The 16,810-nt window shown below is 41.9% G+C and overlaps 1 protein-coding gene across 1 annotated transcript; it reads right to left on the bottom strand.

Annotated features, from left to right (window-relative positions):
• Nucleotides 1–1,624: 1,624 nt before the first annotated feature.
• On the bottom strand, nucleotides 1,625–7,978 carry cyp1b1 (cytochrome P450, family 1, subfamily B, polypeptide 1). Its single transcript, XM_071522558.1, has 3 exons — nucleotides 7,608–7,978; nucleotides 6,485–7,492; nucleotides 1,625–5,473 (listed from the first exon to the last, which is right to left on the bottom strand). Exons 2-3 carry the CDS (start codon nucleotides 7,480–7,482, stop codon nucleotides 4,870–4,872), a joined length of 1,602 nt encoding a protein of 533 aa, XP_071378659.1. The 5' UTR covers nucleotides 7,483–7,492; nucleotides 7,608–7,978; the 3' UTR covers nucleotides 1,625–4,869.
• Nucleotides 7,979–16,810: the final 8,832 nt, after the last annotated feature.

Raw genomic sequence — 16,810 nt, forward strand, 5'->3', positions numbered from 1 at the left:
TTCCCCCTGAAGCCACAAATTACAGATGATAGACAAGGAGGTGCTGCTCCAGATGGACAGTTGTCAGGTTTAGCTGAGGATTTTCTTCTTCTTTGGTCTTGAGACACTTTTGTGACATCTTGGACTTTTCTCGTTCTGCTGCCTATTTTGACTCAGACTTGTCCCGATCTGGATATTGACTTGACTTTTCCTGCCTTTCGTCAAATATAAAAAAAAAAGGGTTCTTTTACTGATGTTTGGTTTATTTTATCCTCAGCACTACAAACATCAGTTAGTCTGAACACTCAGCAACCTTCTCTCTTAATGCCCATTGTGTATTCATTGTGTATTCATTGTGTATTCAGATCTTCAAATATGCCGCCATACAAAATCTAAGGACCTGGATATAAGAATATCGTGCTTCCAAGTATACCAGCTGAATGAGAGCTTGGTATGTGTATGCTTAGCATTAAATGCAGAATGCAGGCTCTTGCTAAAATCAAGAAGATTCAGACTAATCTTGTTAATACAGTCTTGACAAGTCTAAGCTGTGATGATACAGCCTCGTGAGCCAGACAAAATCTCACCAGTCGCTCATGCAAGATTTCATCTTGCTGTACCTGTCATGACCGTCCCCCAAAGTCATATAAGGCACCTGCTTTACTAAGTGTAAATATGACTTTTCCCCAATTTCAGGCTGTACTTAGGATAGTTTGAGGCTTGTTTCATTTCCTTGTAAATCTCATCCACAATCACCCTCTTCTATGTTTGTGTTTTAGGAATAGTTGCTACCTCCTGCGGCTTCCTGTAATCCAAGAAGGGGAACAAAGCAAAACAAGCTCGGTGCGTATTGTGCCGGAGCAACAACCCCTCAAGGTTGATATTGTCAGGATTCATACTCAAAGTCATTATCCGACTGAACCGGGCGTATTAAACACAACAGTGTCAGTTTCTCTGTGCTTGTTACTCATTTGTGACAGGTCGACTCCTCATTTCACCAGGGAGGCGCAAATGTGAAATGACATTGTTTTCCTACTGATTCATAAAGATTATGCTTGGAGTGTTGCCACGCATTCACTGGTAGTATTTAGTCTTCAGATTTCATGTTCTGCTTGGTGAAGGGGGGAGAGAGAGAGGGAGAGAGAGCCGTATCAGTAATCATCTACTGTAGTTTTATCTGAATTTGTCACGCACTCCGAGTTGTCTGGCTGGCTGGCTGCGAGCCGCTGGCTGATCAAGTACAGGATGTTCTGGGAGGGTGAGATAAAACGCGGCGCAGGGAAAGGGCTCTCCCAAACACTTCCCTTTTGTTCCCACCTGACCTGGCAGGGTGCCGAGGCGACAGTGCATTTCTCCTTAAGTCCGCACTGACAGCACATGAAATGTTATCTTAATCAACGTTCTGTCTTATCAAGCTCAAATAAATAGAATTACCTTCATGAGAGAGCTTTTGAATACCAGTTGCAACAAATTGAGATGCATATAGACAACTTAAAAAAAAACAAAAAAAAAACCTTTCTCTGTTTTGGAATTTTAAAAAAATCCTCTTCAATTCGGGAGTGGTTTCTCTCAGCCTCTCATTTATCACCTTAAGCCTGTTTGACATCTAGAAAATAGCATCAATGAAAAACAAAAGAATAATTAACATGTCTGTTTATTTAGTATTACTGTACAATATCAACTTTAGATCGTCCTCTTGAGCAAGAGGACGATCTACTGACGAAATACTCTGGAGAACAACATCACAGCTGCAGTAATGTATAGTCAAAAGCTTAAGTATTGTTACAGTGATCAGTGAAAAATGTATTTTTTTTTGCTGTAGCTTCTCTTCTAATTTGTATCGCCCAACAAAAGATACATATGAGGTAAAGATACAGGCTGTCAGCTTTTGTTTTTAGATATTTCTTGACCCCCCATCATGGCGACTAGGTTAGAAAGATGTTTCAGTTTCACAAATTACAGGAAAAGCATAAGCATAGGAACAGCTAAACATTTAAGTAAATAAAGGTACAATGATTTACAATTTGGTCACAAAACCTTAATTTGCTAACTGTTTTTGAGTTTATTCAGACTTGATATTTCCTTTTAGATCATCTGCAGGATTAGGGTTAGCATTCTATCCTCCAGTAGTCTGGTACAGTATGAAATACAGGAACTATTCTGTAACATAAATATTCTGATCCAGAGACAGTGTAGCAGCTCCAAATCCAAACCTTCCTGTTGCATTTCAACAGTGGGTTTCCTCCTGGGTGATACTCATGTAGGCTTCTATGAGAAAATGAGTAAAGTACTAAAGTAATTCTTTTATCAGTTGGTCCATAGTGGAAAGAGGAATATGATTTTTGGACCATGTATTCCACAATTTACAATTTACACAATTTATTTAATTTATTTAGGGAGAATGAACCCTACAAATGAAATCCTGTTGAACATGCTGCATTTAATGATTTAAATACTTTCTCAAATGAAGATAGCAATAGTCTTTGTGACCAAATGCCCTCTTTGCATAACTTTTATGCATTTTAAGGAGAATACCACTCAATTTTAGAACTGTCAAATGTCACATGCTAATATTCCCATTATTATTTCTCCCGAAGCTAGAAACCAGAGGACTGAAACGTAACTTTGTAATATCACACAGATGAACATGCTGGAACCGTTCCACTGACAATGACTTGTACAATGTTTGTCTGTCCTTAACAACTTGACTATATGATGCCACAGTGCTACCATATTGCAATGAAATCTACCCTCATCCCTATAAAATCTTCTTGAATATTGTTAAAATCAGCTTTTATGTCTTTTTTAGTTCTTTCTCTGTTGAACTGTATGTCAGCACAACATCATGTGATAGTTTCTCTGGGTTCCAGCAATGGGAGACATAGTAATGTTCACTAAAAGAAACTTTGCTAGGGCACAGAAATAACATATTTCAGGGCTGAAATTCAGTGGTTTTCCCCTTTAATCTGTCCCAGTATTAACACTTACTTGAAGTCGGCTGTAATTCATTCTTTAACATGGTTTGGCAGGAGGCCAGCAAACACCCAAATTCAAGACCTGACAGTCAGTGCATTTGTCTCATATGTATCTTTAGCGCTGAGAAAGCAATTAGAAGAGTCTACAGCAAAAACAACACCAATCTTACCCCATTTTTACCCAATTTTGACCACGTGATTATATTCTGTAGTCAAAACAACATGAAGAAGAAATCATTTGGTAACTGGCGTCTTCAGAAGGGAACCTAAATGCAACAGGGTCAAAGGTTTTTCATAGAGCAGCATCCTATGACATTCAAACTTATACACAACGGAACAAAAATAAGAAATATATGCCTAAATAACACTGATCTAATATAGATCTAATATTAGTATTCATATGGTTACATGCGTTGCACAGCAGTTCACAGACACAAGCAACAATACTTGCAGCAGGTCAGTGTTAATGTTTGGTGTACCCTTACACTCCTTAGCCTTGTCCTTTGGAACAAAGTAGGTGTGGGTTTCACAATATGTTACTGTATATGACATTCAGAAGCATTCTAGGTAAATATATTTGGCATTTCATAGGCCTTATTACTGAGTAACTATGCATTTATACTCTGTAAGTATATTAAAAACTACACGTGTACATAACATTTCATTTTAGTAGACATTAGGCGTAAGGACTGAAGCACTCCGTCAGCTTATTAGCCTGTTGCAGAATTACTGGCCATGATCCTGACCTTTACTCTTGTAATTGGCATATTGCCCTTGCCATATGAAAACCTTGTAACTCATAACAATATATGTGATTTTCATGTTTTAACTGCAACTGAAGGATTACATGCTCCTCTATGGGTTGAGAAAATTCTGCAACACTCTGGCTTATGAAACCCTTTCAAACTGAAAAATGGTAGAAACAAGGCTGTTTTTGAAAAGTTGACATTTTGGAGTTACAAGGTTTCCACTTGACGACGACAATACGTAATGTAAAGTTTGTGATTGTTTGTGATATCTAAATCTACACAAGCTTGATGGATCCCACTTTTATATCAATTCACATATTCTTTCCTAATGATTTCTTGCAGAAATCCTGGTGTGCACACTAAAAAGGCAAAACTCTGTTACAGCAGCTGTTCAAGCTAGTATTTGGCATGATGCTGGTAACTACTGTAACTACAGTAACCACTGTAACTACTGTAACCACAGTGTTGCATGTACTGAGGTCCGGTTGAGGCTGATCTCCAGTGGTGGGCAGCGGACTGCAGTCCTCCAGCTTGTCGAAAACCAAAGCATGCCAGCATTATTTGTGATAAAACACTACAACATCGTCAGGTGTAGGATGCCGTAGTTTTGCTCCATTATATGCAGTTGAATCACTTGATAATTTGTTAGAAATGGCTGAATCAGATAGAGATGCTAATTCTTGGCATGTCAGATTGCCTTTGTGGTTCCATGTGAGAGGATAATGAGCAAGAAATGACAGGATCACCCCAAGTCAACTGCTGGTTGTGACAGGTGTGCAATGTATAAACCATGTTTTCCATGTATACACCATGTCTCCAGTGAAACAGATGACACCGTCTGTCTTCATCTGCCACTATAGCGTAATACTTAAAAAAATAAGTCAGTAATCACTGATCACAAGTCAATGATCTATAATCTTTCTCAGCTCAACGTCATGTTAAGAATTAAAAAAATAATGTGTGGAAAAGTTAATAATTTTGCCTGAGTTTTCTGTTTATAAATATATTTTTCAGAACTGTTTTGCTGATACCTGATGGCACACGGGGCACATGAGCTACAGTTCATGAGTCTCTTCAGTGTTTTGTCCTTCAACCTTCATTATTGTTGTTTTTTTTTTGTTTTGTTTTGCAATATTGTTTTGTTTCAGCTATTTTTTTTTTATTTGTCAGTCTGATGCGGGCTCACCCTTCACCTCCTGGGTGTCTCCCTGTCTGCTGACCTCCTCCAGCAGCGCCATATTGTCTCGTAGAGTCACTGCTATGGAGTAGGGAAGGGGTTTCAGAGTCAGACCGTAGTTAAAGTCGATCTTGGGCTGCTTGGCCGGGTCCGAGTTGATGTGGCACTGGTGAGCGAGCAGCGCTGTGAAGAGGTACAGCTGCATCTTGGACAGATCCTCCCCGATGCACCGCCGCTTCCCCAGGGAGAAGATGAGCACGCTGCTGGTCAGGTCCTTGTTCAGCGCTCCCTCCTGGTCCAGGAAGCGCAGGGGGTCGAAGGTCTCCGGCTGCGTCCACGTCGCCGGGTCGTGGTTGATGGACCACTGGTTGACGAAGACCACTGTGTTCTTTGGCACGGGGTAGCCCATGATGGAGGTGTCGGCCGTGGTGCAGTGGGGGATGGTGAGCGGCACGAAGCTGGTGAAGCGCATCACCTCGTAGACGAAGGCCATGACGTACGGCAGCTGCGGCTGGTCCTCGATGGCGGGAAGCCGGCTGCGGTCCACCACCTTGTCCACCTCCTGCTGCAGGCGCACCTGTATCTCAGGGTACCTACGTTCAAATTCATTTTAGGTGAAAACCAGGACGATGGAGGTTACACACATAGTGATGGCAGGCGTCTGTTCTCAGTCAGTCCTGTCTAACCTTTAAAGACTATTGCAGCCAAACCAAAGATAATGTAGCAAGTTATTTGATTAGAGGACCCACACACAGAAAGATAAAGGTGGAAACTGGAACCAAAAATGGCGATGCCATAGAAGAACCATTTCTGGTTCCACAAAGAACCTTTCAGACCAAGGTTCTTTAAAGAGCCATTTCTGCACTCCTTTGCTTAGACACCTGCATTGTGTGTGGGTTTTTTTTTTTAATCTGTCCTTGTATAGCCTCATTTGCTATTGCACAATATAAACTATGGAGGGGTTTGTTTGGTTATTTTCCACATTTATGCCATCACCCACCATCCAATAGCTAATAATTAAGAAAGGTTCTTGAAAGGTTCTTTGTGGAACCCGAAATGGTTCTTTTTCGTTTCCAGTTCACACCTTTATTTTTCTGTGTTAGTGTATACACAGATTAGCCATTACCCCCCTCACCCGCCCCTTACGCTATTACCAGGGTCCTTATCCCACCCCCATCCTACTGCCTGTGTCTTTCTGCTGCTTCCCTCCTTTGTTCAGGTGTAACCTTGTTTCTGTATCTTGTGTCTTGATTGTGAAACACTTTGCAATCAGGCACTGATAGGATTGAACTCTCAATGCACCCAGTCAGCAAACATTATACAAAGAACGCATATCCTGCAAAAGAATCCCGTGCTTATAGTGCTGACTGGACGCTGGACGTTTCAGAGCTTCATGCCAACAGCTGCCTGTGCGCCTCAGCTCTCCGGTAGACTGTTATTACATAACTGAACGCTACTGAAGTGCCTCAGGTCTCTACAGGAAGACGACCCGCTGTGATTTATGATCCAGTTTGATTCCCCATGATTACTTCTATTGTCTATTATCTACATTATCATTTATGCATTTGAAAGATTTTTGGGAAATCACAGGAAAACTGCTTTACCTCACAAGTAGCAGGATGATCCACTGCAGCGCGGTCGACAGTGTGTCTTGGCTCGCTCCAAATATATCCGCAACTGTGGGGGACACGTAGTCCTTCCCGACCGGGACCCCTACAGCGGTTTCTCTTAGCTTGTCCAGTGCCACTATAAAAGCATCTGTCATATCCCTGATGGTGCTCGACTGGATTGTTTTTCGATGCTCCATGACTTTATCTCGGATGAACTCGGCAAACTCCACATTGAGCTCTTTGAAGTTGTCAAATATAGTTTTGATGGGGTTGGGGAAGTACTGCAGCCAGGGCATCACGTCCACTATGCTCCCGGCGCCCACTGTTTTGGTGAACTGGTCGTTCCTCCCCACCACCTGCAGAAACTCCTCGTCCTCATACGAGTACCTCTTCCCAAAGCACACCGCGCTCATGATGTTGGCCGTGGACACCACCAGGTAGGTCATGGGCTGGAAATATCGGTGCTGCTGCGTTTTCCCCACAAACAGCCGCAGCAGCTCTCTGGCCTCGGAGAGGACGTGGTTTTCAAAGGTCTTTTTGGTGTGCGGGTTCCCGGTGGAGAACTTGCGCACGGTGGACTGGGCCACTTTGCGGTGCACCTTCCACCAGTCGGTGAAGGGGCCAAAAGCGAGGCTGTCGCCGCCGGAGACGTACTGGAAGGAGGTGAAGTCCGGTCTGCCGGCGAAGTCGAGCGCCTGTTTCACCAACGCCTGTCTGATGGAGTCTCCGTTCAGCACCACCACGGTGCGGCAGCCCAGTTTGATCTGGAAGACGTTTCCATATTTCTTCGCCATGCGCGTAAAATAGATGTGCGGCGCATTGCCGAGTTGCGCAGCGTTGCCGATCACCGGCCAGGCGAACGGTCCGGGCGGGCAGGGGATCGTCACCTGCCGGAGCCACCGCCACAGGTAGAGGGAGAACAACAGAGTCACTGATGCCACCAAAAAACCCCTGGGAGACGCTTGGTTAATCCCTTCCAGTATATTATCCATGATGGGGATCCTACAGTGGAAATCAATATTAAAATGCACATGTTTTAAATATATGTCCCAGTATAGGCCTGTGGTTTTTAAATTATAGAAAATAAATTGTGTTGAATTAGGAGGTAATCAGGTACCTGGGTGTCAATCCTTGGTTCCTCGATAAACACCAGCTTTAACGAGTTATCCAAACTGTTTCTATTCTGGATATTTTTTCCCCCCTGCGCCCACTTCACATCAGTGTTTGTCCATGACTTGACATGTAGAGACTACATTTTTCCATCTGAAGAGAAAAAACATTCTCCCCCTTATTACAGATCCTCCTGTTAAATATATATTCTTTGAACGAGGAACAAAAACCTGCCTGAAACAAACAAAATAAATAAAAAGTCATTCCCTAGTCCTCAGCATGCTGTGCATCACTGGTTCAGCCTGAAAGCAGTGAGCTCCACGCGCTCTCTCCTCAGCTCGCCCATGCTGTGAAGCCCCACAGCACCAAGTGGAATCATTTATCCCAAAACACTGCAGCATCACGGCTCGTCAGCGTCTGTGTCCTGGTTTGTTACAGTGGGTGGGTTTGTTGCAAAGGGTGTCTCCCCCCTCCCCCCGCCACTCACTCACTCTCTCACTCTCTCTCTCTCTCTCTCTCTCTCTCGCTCTCGCTCTCCCTCTCTCTCTCTCTCTCTCTCGGTGTAGTAGTTCCAGGCTAAAAGATGTTATTGTCCGACTATTCTGCTCAGGAAATGCGAGCGTTTAAATTGAACGTCGATTGTGCAATTTACTTGCTATAAAATCGAATATTAACAGTAATTGAGACCGATGTGCGCTCATTGGCCATATAATAATTCAGAATAATCCCGATATAATAGTAGGCTGCCTTGATACACTAAGGCAGCCTCACTGCAACTACTGCTACATAATAATAATAATAATGATAATAATGATAATAATGATCATAATAATAATAATAATAGTAATAATAATGGCAATAATAATAATAATAATGATAATAATAAACTATATCCCTAATAGGAATAAATTACTACACTACAGCTGTATGTTATTATTATTATTATTATTAGTAGGAGTAGTTGTAGTATTGTTTTTGTTTATGATGGTAATGACAACATCAATAATAATATCATCATCATCATCATCATCATCATCATCATCATCATCATCAACAACAACAACAATAATAACAATAATTATTATTATTATCATTATTATAATTAGTAATAATTTCATATTGTCACATTATTTTATTTGTATAATGATTGTATTTATTAACAATATTATTATCATTAAGAAAGTAAGGCTGCTCGTGTCTTCTTTTATCTATCTCTTATTTTTGTAATATTTTTGTAATATTTTTGTGTCTTCTGTGTGAGACAACACAGTAGAAATCAATGTGCCTGTAGCAACACGCGGCGCTGCCTTAAGGAAGTAGGCTGCACACAGCAAGCCAAACTGTTTCCAATTCACCAGTCTGTGTGTGGATTTTAGAGATTGAAATCAAATCGTAAACGTTATATCGCTTATTAGTGTGCTGCATTGATTAAGATGTGACTTAAAACATTTGTTTTAACCATTTTTATGTCATAAATTGAACCCTTATGCCTACATAGGAAATATGTTCATAGGTGCTGCCTACATAGGAAATATAATCCTACGAGGCATCAGGTTTTATGTCATTGCCTGTCACAGCAAAAGTTATATATAGGCTATCTATTTTGCAGCGGGCGTCATTTGTAAAAATTAATAAAACCAAAAAATAGGCCTTTCTAAGATTCTCCTATAATTGTCATCGGCTATAAATGAATTAGCCTTATTTAGCAGTATATGTGCATTGCACTTTACCATTGTAGTTAGGCCTATTTAGTCATGATCTAGCCTATATTGAGATATTTGCGGATTCAGAATTAGCCCATATGCTCGTGTTATATTTTTTGCACTTCTGTAGCTTATAATAATTTGTTATGCTTCTGTAATCATACCTGCCTCTGACCTCAAGAAACTATTAGGCTACTGCATAATTTGGATAATTGTGTTAAGGCTGTGGTTTTATTTTACACAGAATCGACATCAGGTTTCTGTTCCATGATCATGAATAGTGAAGTTTTACAACGGACTATTTTTTGCTCCTTGAATTGACTGGCAAACGTTACCGAGTGAATGTTTCTTTTGGTTGCGACAGGTCGATCTACACTCCTTCGCCTCAAAGCAGCATTCAAGGCTCTGCGCCAAAGCTGCATTCAAATGAGAATAAAATTATGTAGCCTAATTGCACAGTTCATACAACTCCCACCTTTATTTCATGAAATATGCTCTGTGTAATATTGTTATTATTCCATCTGATGCTTTGGATGCCTCGGTTCTGTATTGCAGAGAAGTTGTTTTAATGTAAAATCGAGGGTGCGCTTTTCCATCAAGCCACCAGGAGGAGGCGAACCCCATGTTGCAGCTCATTAATTCCCCCTAATTAATATACATTTCAACATCAGACACGTCCTGCCATTCACTCACCATTATGAATCTTTTGACTGTTCATATAATAGAACTAAATCTAGGAAAAGGTTTGGCAATGCTGCACCTAAAGGTTAATAGAGGCGGATGGAGATCAATTATCTTCTGTTTGTTTAACACTATTTTGAGACGCCATTACTGAAGGATGGGTGGTATAATAACTGTCACCTGTGTCTCTTCTATGTTCATTTTAAAGCTGCCATATATTCCTAAAAAAAAAGTCAGACCTGCCTTATCATTTTCGTTTCACCTTTAATTTTGTTTGTTTGCTTAATCTAGCCTACCTGTTTGTTTGTTGGGGATGTGGGTTTGATCCGATATGAAGGTGATGTTCGGGGGTTTTTCTGCGGGTCTTGGCCCTTGCTGCTCAGCCCGGTGTTGGTCTGGTTGTGATGTGGACTCGGGGATCCTGGTTCAGCACCACGGACAGCGACTCACACAAACCCACGGTAATATTCTGGCCTGTGACCTTGAACTGCACCGCTGCCATGCATTTTTCACATGCATTTCGCTTTAGCAACAACCGCCGTGATGTGGATTTTATCTGCTGTGAAACAATCGACCTGCCTGATTTAAATTCATTGATTCTGAAGTCCATTATTCGTCGCACCCTAACGAAAAATCACTATAATATTCCGATAGGGACTGATAGTGTGTCTCAATAGTGAATTTATAGTGACTTTGCTGTACTTAGTCATAGGTTTTTTACTACAATATCACTATAACATTACTATAATATACTATAATACAACTAATAATATTCCCATAGGATGTGGTTTATAGTTTAGCCATAATATCTATAGTATCCTGCAAAAATGTATCACAGGTTTACTATAGCCTAGTTATTTTTTAAGGCCAATAATTAGTAGGTGTATAATTCTAAAAGCCAAATTCGTGGAAAAAAATTCCTTCGTGAATATTATTTTTCCTGAAATTAGTGTTTGATTCTGCTTTATGAATTTGTGGAAAATATGAAGTCTAGCCTATTACTGACTAATAGCCTCTGTTCTATTTAATAAAAGATAGGCTATAATGTTATGGAACATTAAATTGGCCATTGATGCCTATTCATGCCTTCAAGTAGTAGATTAGTAGTCTAAGACATACTACATCAATTAATAAGTAAATGGATGCCTTGACGAAAATTCTAAATCAAATTGCAAACATATTGATTCCTCCAGAGCTCTTGCTATGTTTCCAGGCCTATGACAGTGCTGAATGTGAAGCATACAGAAACTTACTGAGTCTGGACCCTCCAGCTGTCCTCCCCTTGTTAAATCTCTCACTAGGTGACAGTGTGTGGTCTCACTTTATTCCAGTAGTGACTGGACCCATGAGGGTGGAGACAGACTGGGTAACAAACCACTGGTCCCAGCCTCCTTCACTGGCAGGACCCCCTGCACTCTGCTTCAGTGATTAGACCAAACCCCAGCAGTACCCCCTGTCCTTTGTTAAAGTGTATTCTACATGGCCCTTCAGTAAAAGGCACACTAGATTTGCTGAAAGGTTCCTATTGGTATATGACATCTCAAAATCTCTTTTGGTTAACTGTGTTTACTGAACCAACCGCCATTGGAACTGGAACTAATTTTTATTTGAAACAAAATCTAGTTTCAGGAAGTTAGCTGATCCATGAGTCAGTCTCTCTCTCTCTCTCTCTCTCTCTCTCTCTCTCTCTCTCTCTCTCTCTCTCTCTCTCTCTCTCTCTCTCTCTTTCTCTCTCTGTGTGTGTGTGTGTGTATGGTTGGCCAGCAAAGCATAGTGAATGGTCAACCTAGTGATCCTGAACATCCTTGGTCATGAGACCCACTGTGGTTTCTCTCTAGGTCTGTGATGTTTGGGGTAATTCTGTGTTGGTTAAGAGCCACATAGTCAGTGCTTGAATGGTGAAGAGGAATTCAGCCCACTGGTTAACCCATAATGCTTCAAAACCATTTCACTTTTATTGCCCCTTATCAATTAAATTCCATCAACCTCAATGTTCTAGTCAGTTAAAGGATATTTATGGAAGGAATTTGCTGCTTTGTCGATTGGCTTCTTTCTGCCAGCTATGCACCAAAGTACAAAAGGCTATTAAAGCCTATGAGAAAAATAATAGAATTTCCATCCCTCCCTGACTTGTGTGAGCTTAATTGGGGCAAAATGTGGTCGAGTTTCCCACATCATCAACAGTTAATCAGCATGACATTAAATAATGTGCACCCATCTGAAGCTTAACACATACTCTTTTTCATCCAGAGATCTAACTAATGACATTCAGTTTTTTTTTCAAAGTCATTCTACCTTGACTTCATTCACCATTTGTCAGCATTTTAATGGGAGATGACCAACTAGACCAATGCTGGGCCAGCCATTAATCTGAAATTAAAGTCCTAAAACCTCTCCAATAAAATTTAGGAAGGATTCATTGATGATGAGGTGGACACATACATTTGTTGGAGTAATAACATCTACAATGTGTCAGTTTTATAGTCCCTTTTTAATTTGGGAATGTATCATGTATAAAAAAAAAAATCATTTCTATTTTATTTCACCTTTATTTAGTAGGGAATTTCATGCACAGAATCACCCTAGTAAGCTCTATTTCTGCAAAAGAGTCCTATTTGGATACTAAATTGAATACTACCTATTCATCTTCTTTGTCATTTCTTACAGCTGTATAGAGCTGGGATACCGAGCCTTGTGGGTAATCCCCTCAAAAGGTGCGATGAGGTGATTATGGGGACAATAGCAGTGGAGCAACATGGGCCTGGATGGCCTCCGCCTTGGGCCTCCAGAGCCAGCGAGTGTAGTTTCAACACTGGTTTCCCCTCCGCTTTGACTGACAGCTCAATTGCTCATCGCGTGTGAGTGAGCATGGAGGTCAGGGAGGGGCTCAGGAAGGTGTGTGCAGGTGATGATTTGCTCAGACACTGCAGGTACAGTTACACTCTAACGTCCCGGCCTGGCAGCGCACCCGTCCCGTCCGATACCGCCATTCAACATTTCTAACGCGCGTCGCATAGCCGAGGCTGTAGTAAAATAAGAGTAGGAAGTTACATCATGTGCAAACAGGAACGATAGATGAAGAGGGACATTGCTTTGATTTATGCCTGTAATTAGTGGGGAGCGTGCGCGGGGCCGCGGAAGAGCTCTGCGCCTTTCCACAGCACTTTACGGGGCTTATCTCGCGCTGTGAATCTGCGCTGTGAACTTCTTAGGGGGAAACAGAAGAACAGAGAGGAGGCGCCCGGGGCTATTCTAAAGGCGCAGAGCAGTCACGCACATGTGCTCCATCATAGGGGTGACATCTGAAGGGAGAGCCGCTGACAACTTCACTAAACACAGCTCTACCTACGTGTGGTTGTCAGGGGCTGGAGGATAGAGCTGCTTACCTTCTAAAAGTGGGTTACATAGACTGGAAGGTGGACAGTAGACGGGTGATGTCACAGGTTCTGCTTGCTCTAATCACTTTTGTTACACAGGCAGAAACGATTGTACATTCTGCATACATGGAAACAAAGTGAACAAACATCCTTTAAATAAAGCAGTCTGTTGGATACCAGCAACTGATAGGTGGGTCTTAAACTATTTGGGTGCATGCTGACATGCCAGTAGAGAGGTAATGAGGTTTTGAACCATGTATTATGTATTATTAACAACATAGTCTTACTCCTATGCAAGCTAAAATAAGATAATAGATGCAACTTGAATGATCCCAATGGGGAAATTGAGCCATTGGAATATAAGAATAGAACATATTGAAGATAATACAACCAATAGAGCATTTTGGAGATAATACAATTAATAGAATGTTATGGAAATTAGATAAAGATATAGCACCCTTGTCATGCTAACACTGAGCCCATATTGGCTTGAAAGACTTCTTATTTTGTTGATACTTACAGGATAGCAGATGTTTTCAGTTTATAGATCTACAAATTGACATTCCAGTTCTAGAGCATATACTGTATACAGGGTGAGGGTGAGCATTGTTGGCTGCCATTGGTGGCAGGTAGAAGTTTCTCTAATCATGTAAAAAAAAAGTACGGAAAATGTATATTGAGTATGGTTTGTATTGCAGTTAGAGGGAAATTAATGTGTATGCATGTGCATTGAATTCTTGTTTTTCCAGCTTTAAACCATAAAAGCAATGCAAAAACCGGTATGGATTTCAACTTTCCTGTGAGCAGTACCACAATATAGGGACTTTGACAGCTCACACACACACACACACACACACACACACACACACACATCAGGATTGTCCGTATGGCCCCATCTTGTTAATTACTTTCCACCAGAGATGAATCAGCTTGCCGCCGTGTGATTGGTCTGACCAGCACCAAACCAAACTGTCATCCGGCTTGGCGATGAGTCAGGCAGAGTTGAGCACTGGGGCAGAGCCTTTTACTGCGGTCCTACCGCGGGCGCCTCATTACGACTGAATGACCCCGGTGACTCCAAATGTCAAACTGTCCCACAACAACTCCCCCCATCCACCCGGCCCCCCGGCTCTCCACGAAATTTCCCAGAACTCCAGAACTTAACCGAAGCCGGAAAAAAAAAGCTTTCCATCTAAGTTCATGAAAAGAGAATGATGCTAATGAGAGTTTCAAGTATCCTAATGACCTTGCAGATTAACTGAGCGCTCATTGAGGTACCTCTATCTGTATGGTCTGTGTTTTTTTTTGTTTTTTTTTGTCCGGCCGACTGCTACGGAGGCCCTTGCCAAAGCGTAGTCAGCAGCCCGTGAAGGCGTCTCCCTCCATTCTCACACTAAAAGGGCATTTTCCCCCTGAATTCTGAATCGGCGCGCATGTCGGATTTGGAGAAACCTTTTCAGAGGTCTGCGGAGTCCGGGTTGAACTGTTGGTACTTTGGGGGAAGAATGGGAGGCTTATTACGTGTTCAGCCGCATGACTGTGCTTTGAGCGAGCACGCCGACTGAAACAGCCTTGTCCTCTTCTACCGTTGTAACTGTTGTCGTCAGTCTTTGTTTTTATTGGCCTAATTGAAGAGACGGACTAGAACGTTGTGGAAAAAAAAAAAAAAAAAAAGACCGAGCAAGTGAATAGCTCTTAATGAAGGCGGAGGTGTTTTGTTTTTGCGGTTTGCCGTGTGAAAAGGAATGAACTGAGGATTACGGGCAAATGAACGCTGACGACAAGCCAAGCACGATCAGGACTTGCGGTTCCAAAATCGGTGAAGACACACTTTCACCCCTTCGCGATAATCTCTGTGAGTTTTGTCCCAAACTAGTCTGTCATCTAGATTTTATAGAGCGGGCTATCTGGCATTGGCCTTTGTGCTGAACGACTAGCAAAGAATGCGCTAAGCAATGGTGCGCTCCTGCTTGGAAACGGCTTCCTGCAGGAAACTGTGGCCCGAACGACCTCTGAGGCACAATTCCCATCTGAAGCGAGCGCTATAGTGTGTACATGCAAGTGCCTGACTTCCACATCAAACACAAAGCACACATCCACGACTCGTACGCTAACCCTCACGGATTAATGCGGAGGCAAACAGAGCGCCGCGGCCTGCCACTTCTGCTGCCGGCCTGCCTGACGAAGCCTAATCTTATCTAGTCTCCGCGTGATGACAGTGTTGCTATTCTAACCCAAACCGGCTCTGTCATTAAAAGCCACTGAAGCTTAGCCGTCTCCCCCCTTGTGTTTACCTCTTCCCCCCTGTGCGAGGTCAAAGGTGAGGCCGGCGCTCAAAGGGAAGCTAAGCCTCTCCTCGGAGACCCCCTCCCCGCGCCTGTCTTTGGTGTTTTTACAAGCAGGTAATGATGACGGACAGTCATGCGCGATGGGCCGAGGCCCGCGGAGGTGGAAGTCACGCGAAGCTGACTGCGTGTTGTATCCGAGGCAGAGCCGCGAAGAGGGAGAAAGCGGGGAGCCATGAGGAGCAGTAATTAGTCCGACAGAGAACTCTGTGGCAGCTGCTTACATTATAAAACCTGTCTTGCAACATATAAAACCAAAGCTCTGTGTTCAGTTATAAATAAATCTCGGCACTAGAAAAGGAACTAGAATTGGTAATATTCCATATCGTTGCTGTTGGGTGAAAATCGTATCTTCCTATCTTCAAAATGTCAACTTTTCAGAAACACAGCCTTGTTATTAGCTTGACCAACCATTTAATTTTTCATCCAATGGGTTCTGAAAGTCCAAGCATCCAACTTTTTTTTCTCAGCCCATAGAAGAGCATGTAATCCTTCAATTGCTAAATCCTTCAACGTTAAAGTATGAAAATCACCAAAATTGGAGTTACAAGGTTTGCACATGACAACAGCGATACTGTATTTCAATAGAATCTCTTCATATTTTCAGTCTCTGAACAGTTGATGCATGTCAATTAAAATAGTACAAAATGTACCTCCAAAAGCACATAGATAATACTGTTTTTAACATTTTTTCTAAGCTGTGTTATTTTAGAATTTAGTGTCTTTAGTTTCTGTCTTCGTAGCTTGGAACAGTCCAAACAGATCCAGTAGCAGTTCTCTGAAGCATTAAACTGTGACTTATTTTGCCAGTCATGTGAAAACAACGGGTGTATAAAATGCCACAACAGTGGGATGATCTTATTTGGGAGGCCAATACAGTGGATGTTGCTGCGCATTTGTTTAGAGGAAGATGACCATATTTTTTTTATTATTATTATTTTGTGGTTCTTTTATCCATAATGGTGCTTCAGTGTCAGAAGAGCAGGGATGTTGTGTTGGACAATGGTTCTTCCATAAGAAATCCTGGACTGCAGTGTCAGAAGAACAGGATGGTGTATCTGTTTCATTCATATCTGTTTTTTGCCATAACAGATAACTCCTCCA

This window comes from Centroberyx affinis, unplaced genomic scaffold, assembly GCF_046629955.1.
Source record: "Centroberyx affinis isolate AG114_WGS23_722 - 3 ecotype Tasmania unplaced genomic scaffold, CSIRO-AGI_Caff_v1 ptg001004l_1, whole genome shotgun sequence".
Lineage (NCBI taxonomy): Eukaryota > Metazoa > Chordata > Actinopteri > Beryciformes > Berycidae > Centroberyx > Centroberyx affinis.

What these genes read in the sequence shown, in the direction of transcription:
- cyp1b1 (XM_071522558.1), bottom strand. Translation starts at nt 7,482, where the DNA reads ATGGATAATATACTGGAAGGGATTAACCAAGCGTCTCCCAGGGGTTTT. An exon ending in ATCATCCTGCTACTTGTGAG is followed by an intron (nt 5,474 to 6,484) that starts GTAAAGCAGTTT and finishes ATTTGAACGTAG; the next exon opens with GTACCCTGAGATACAGGTGC.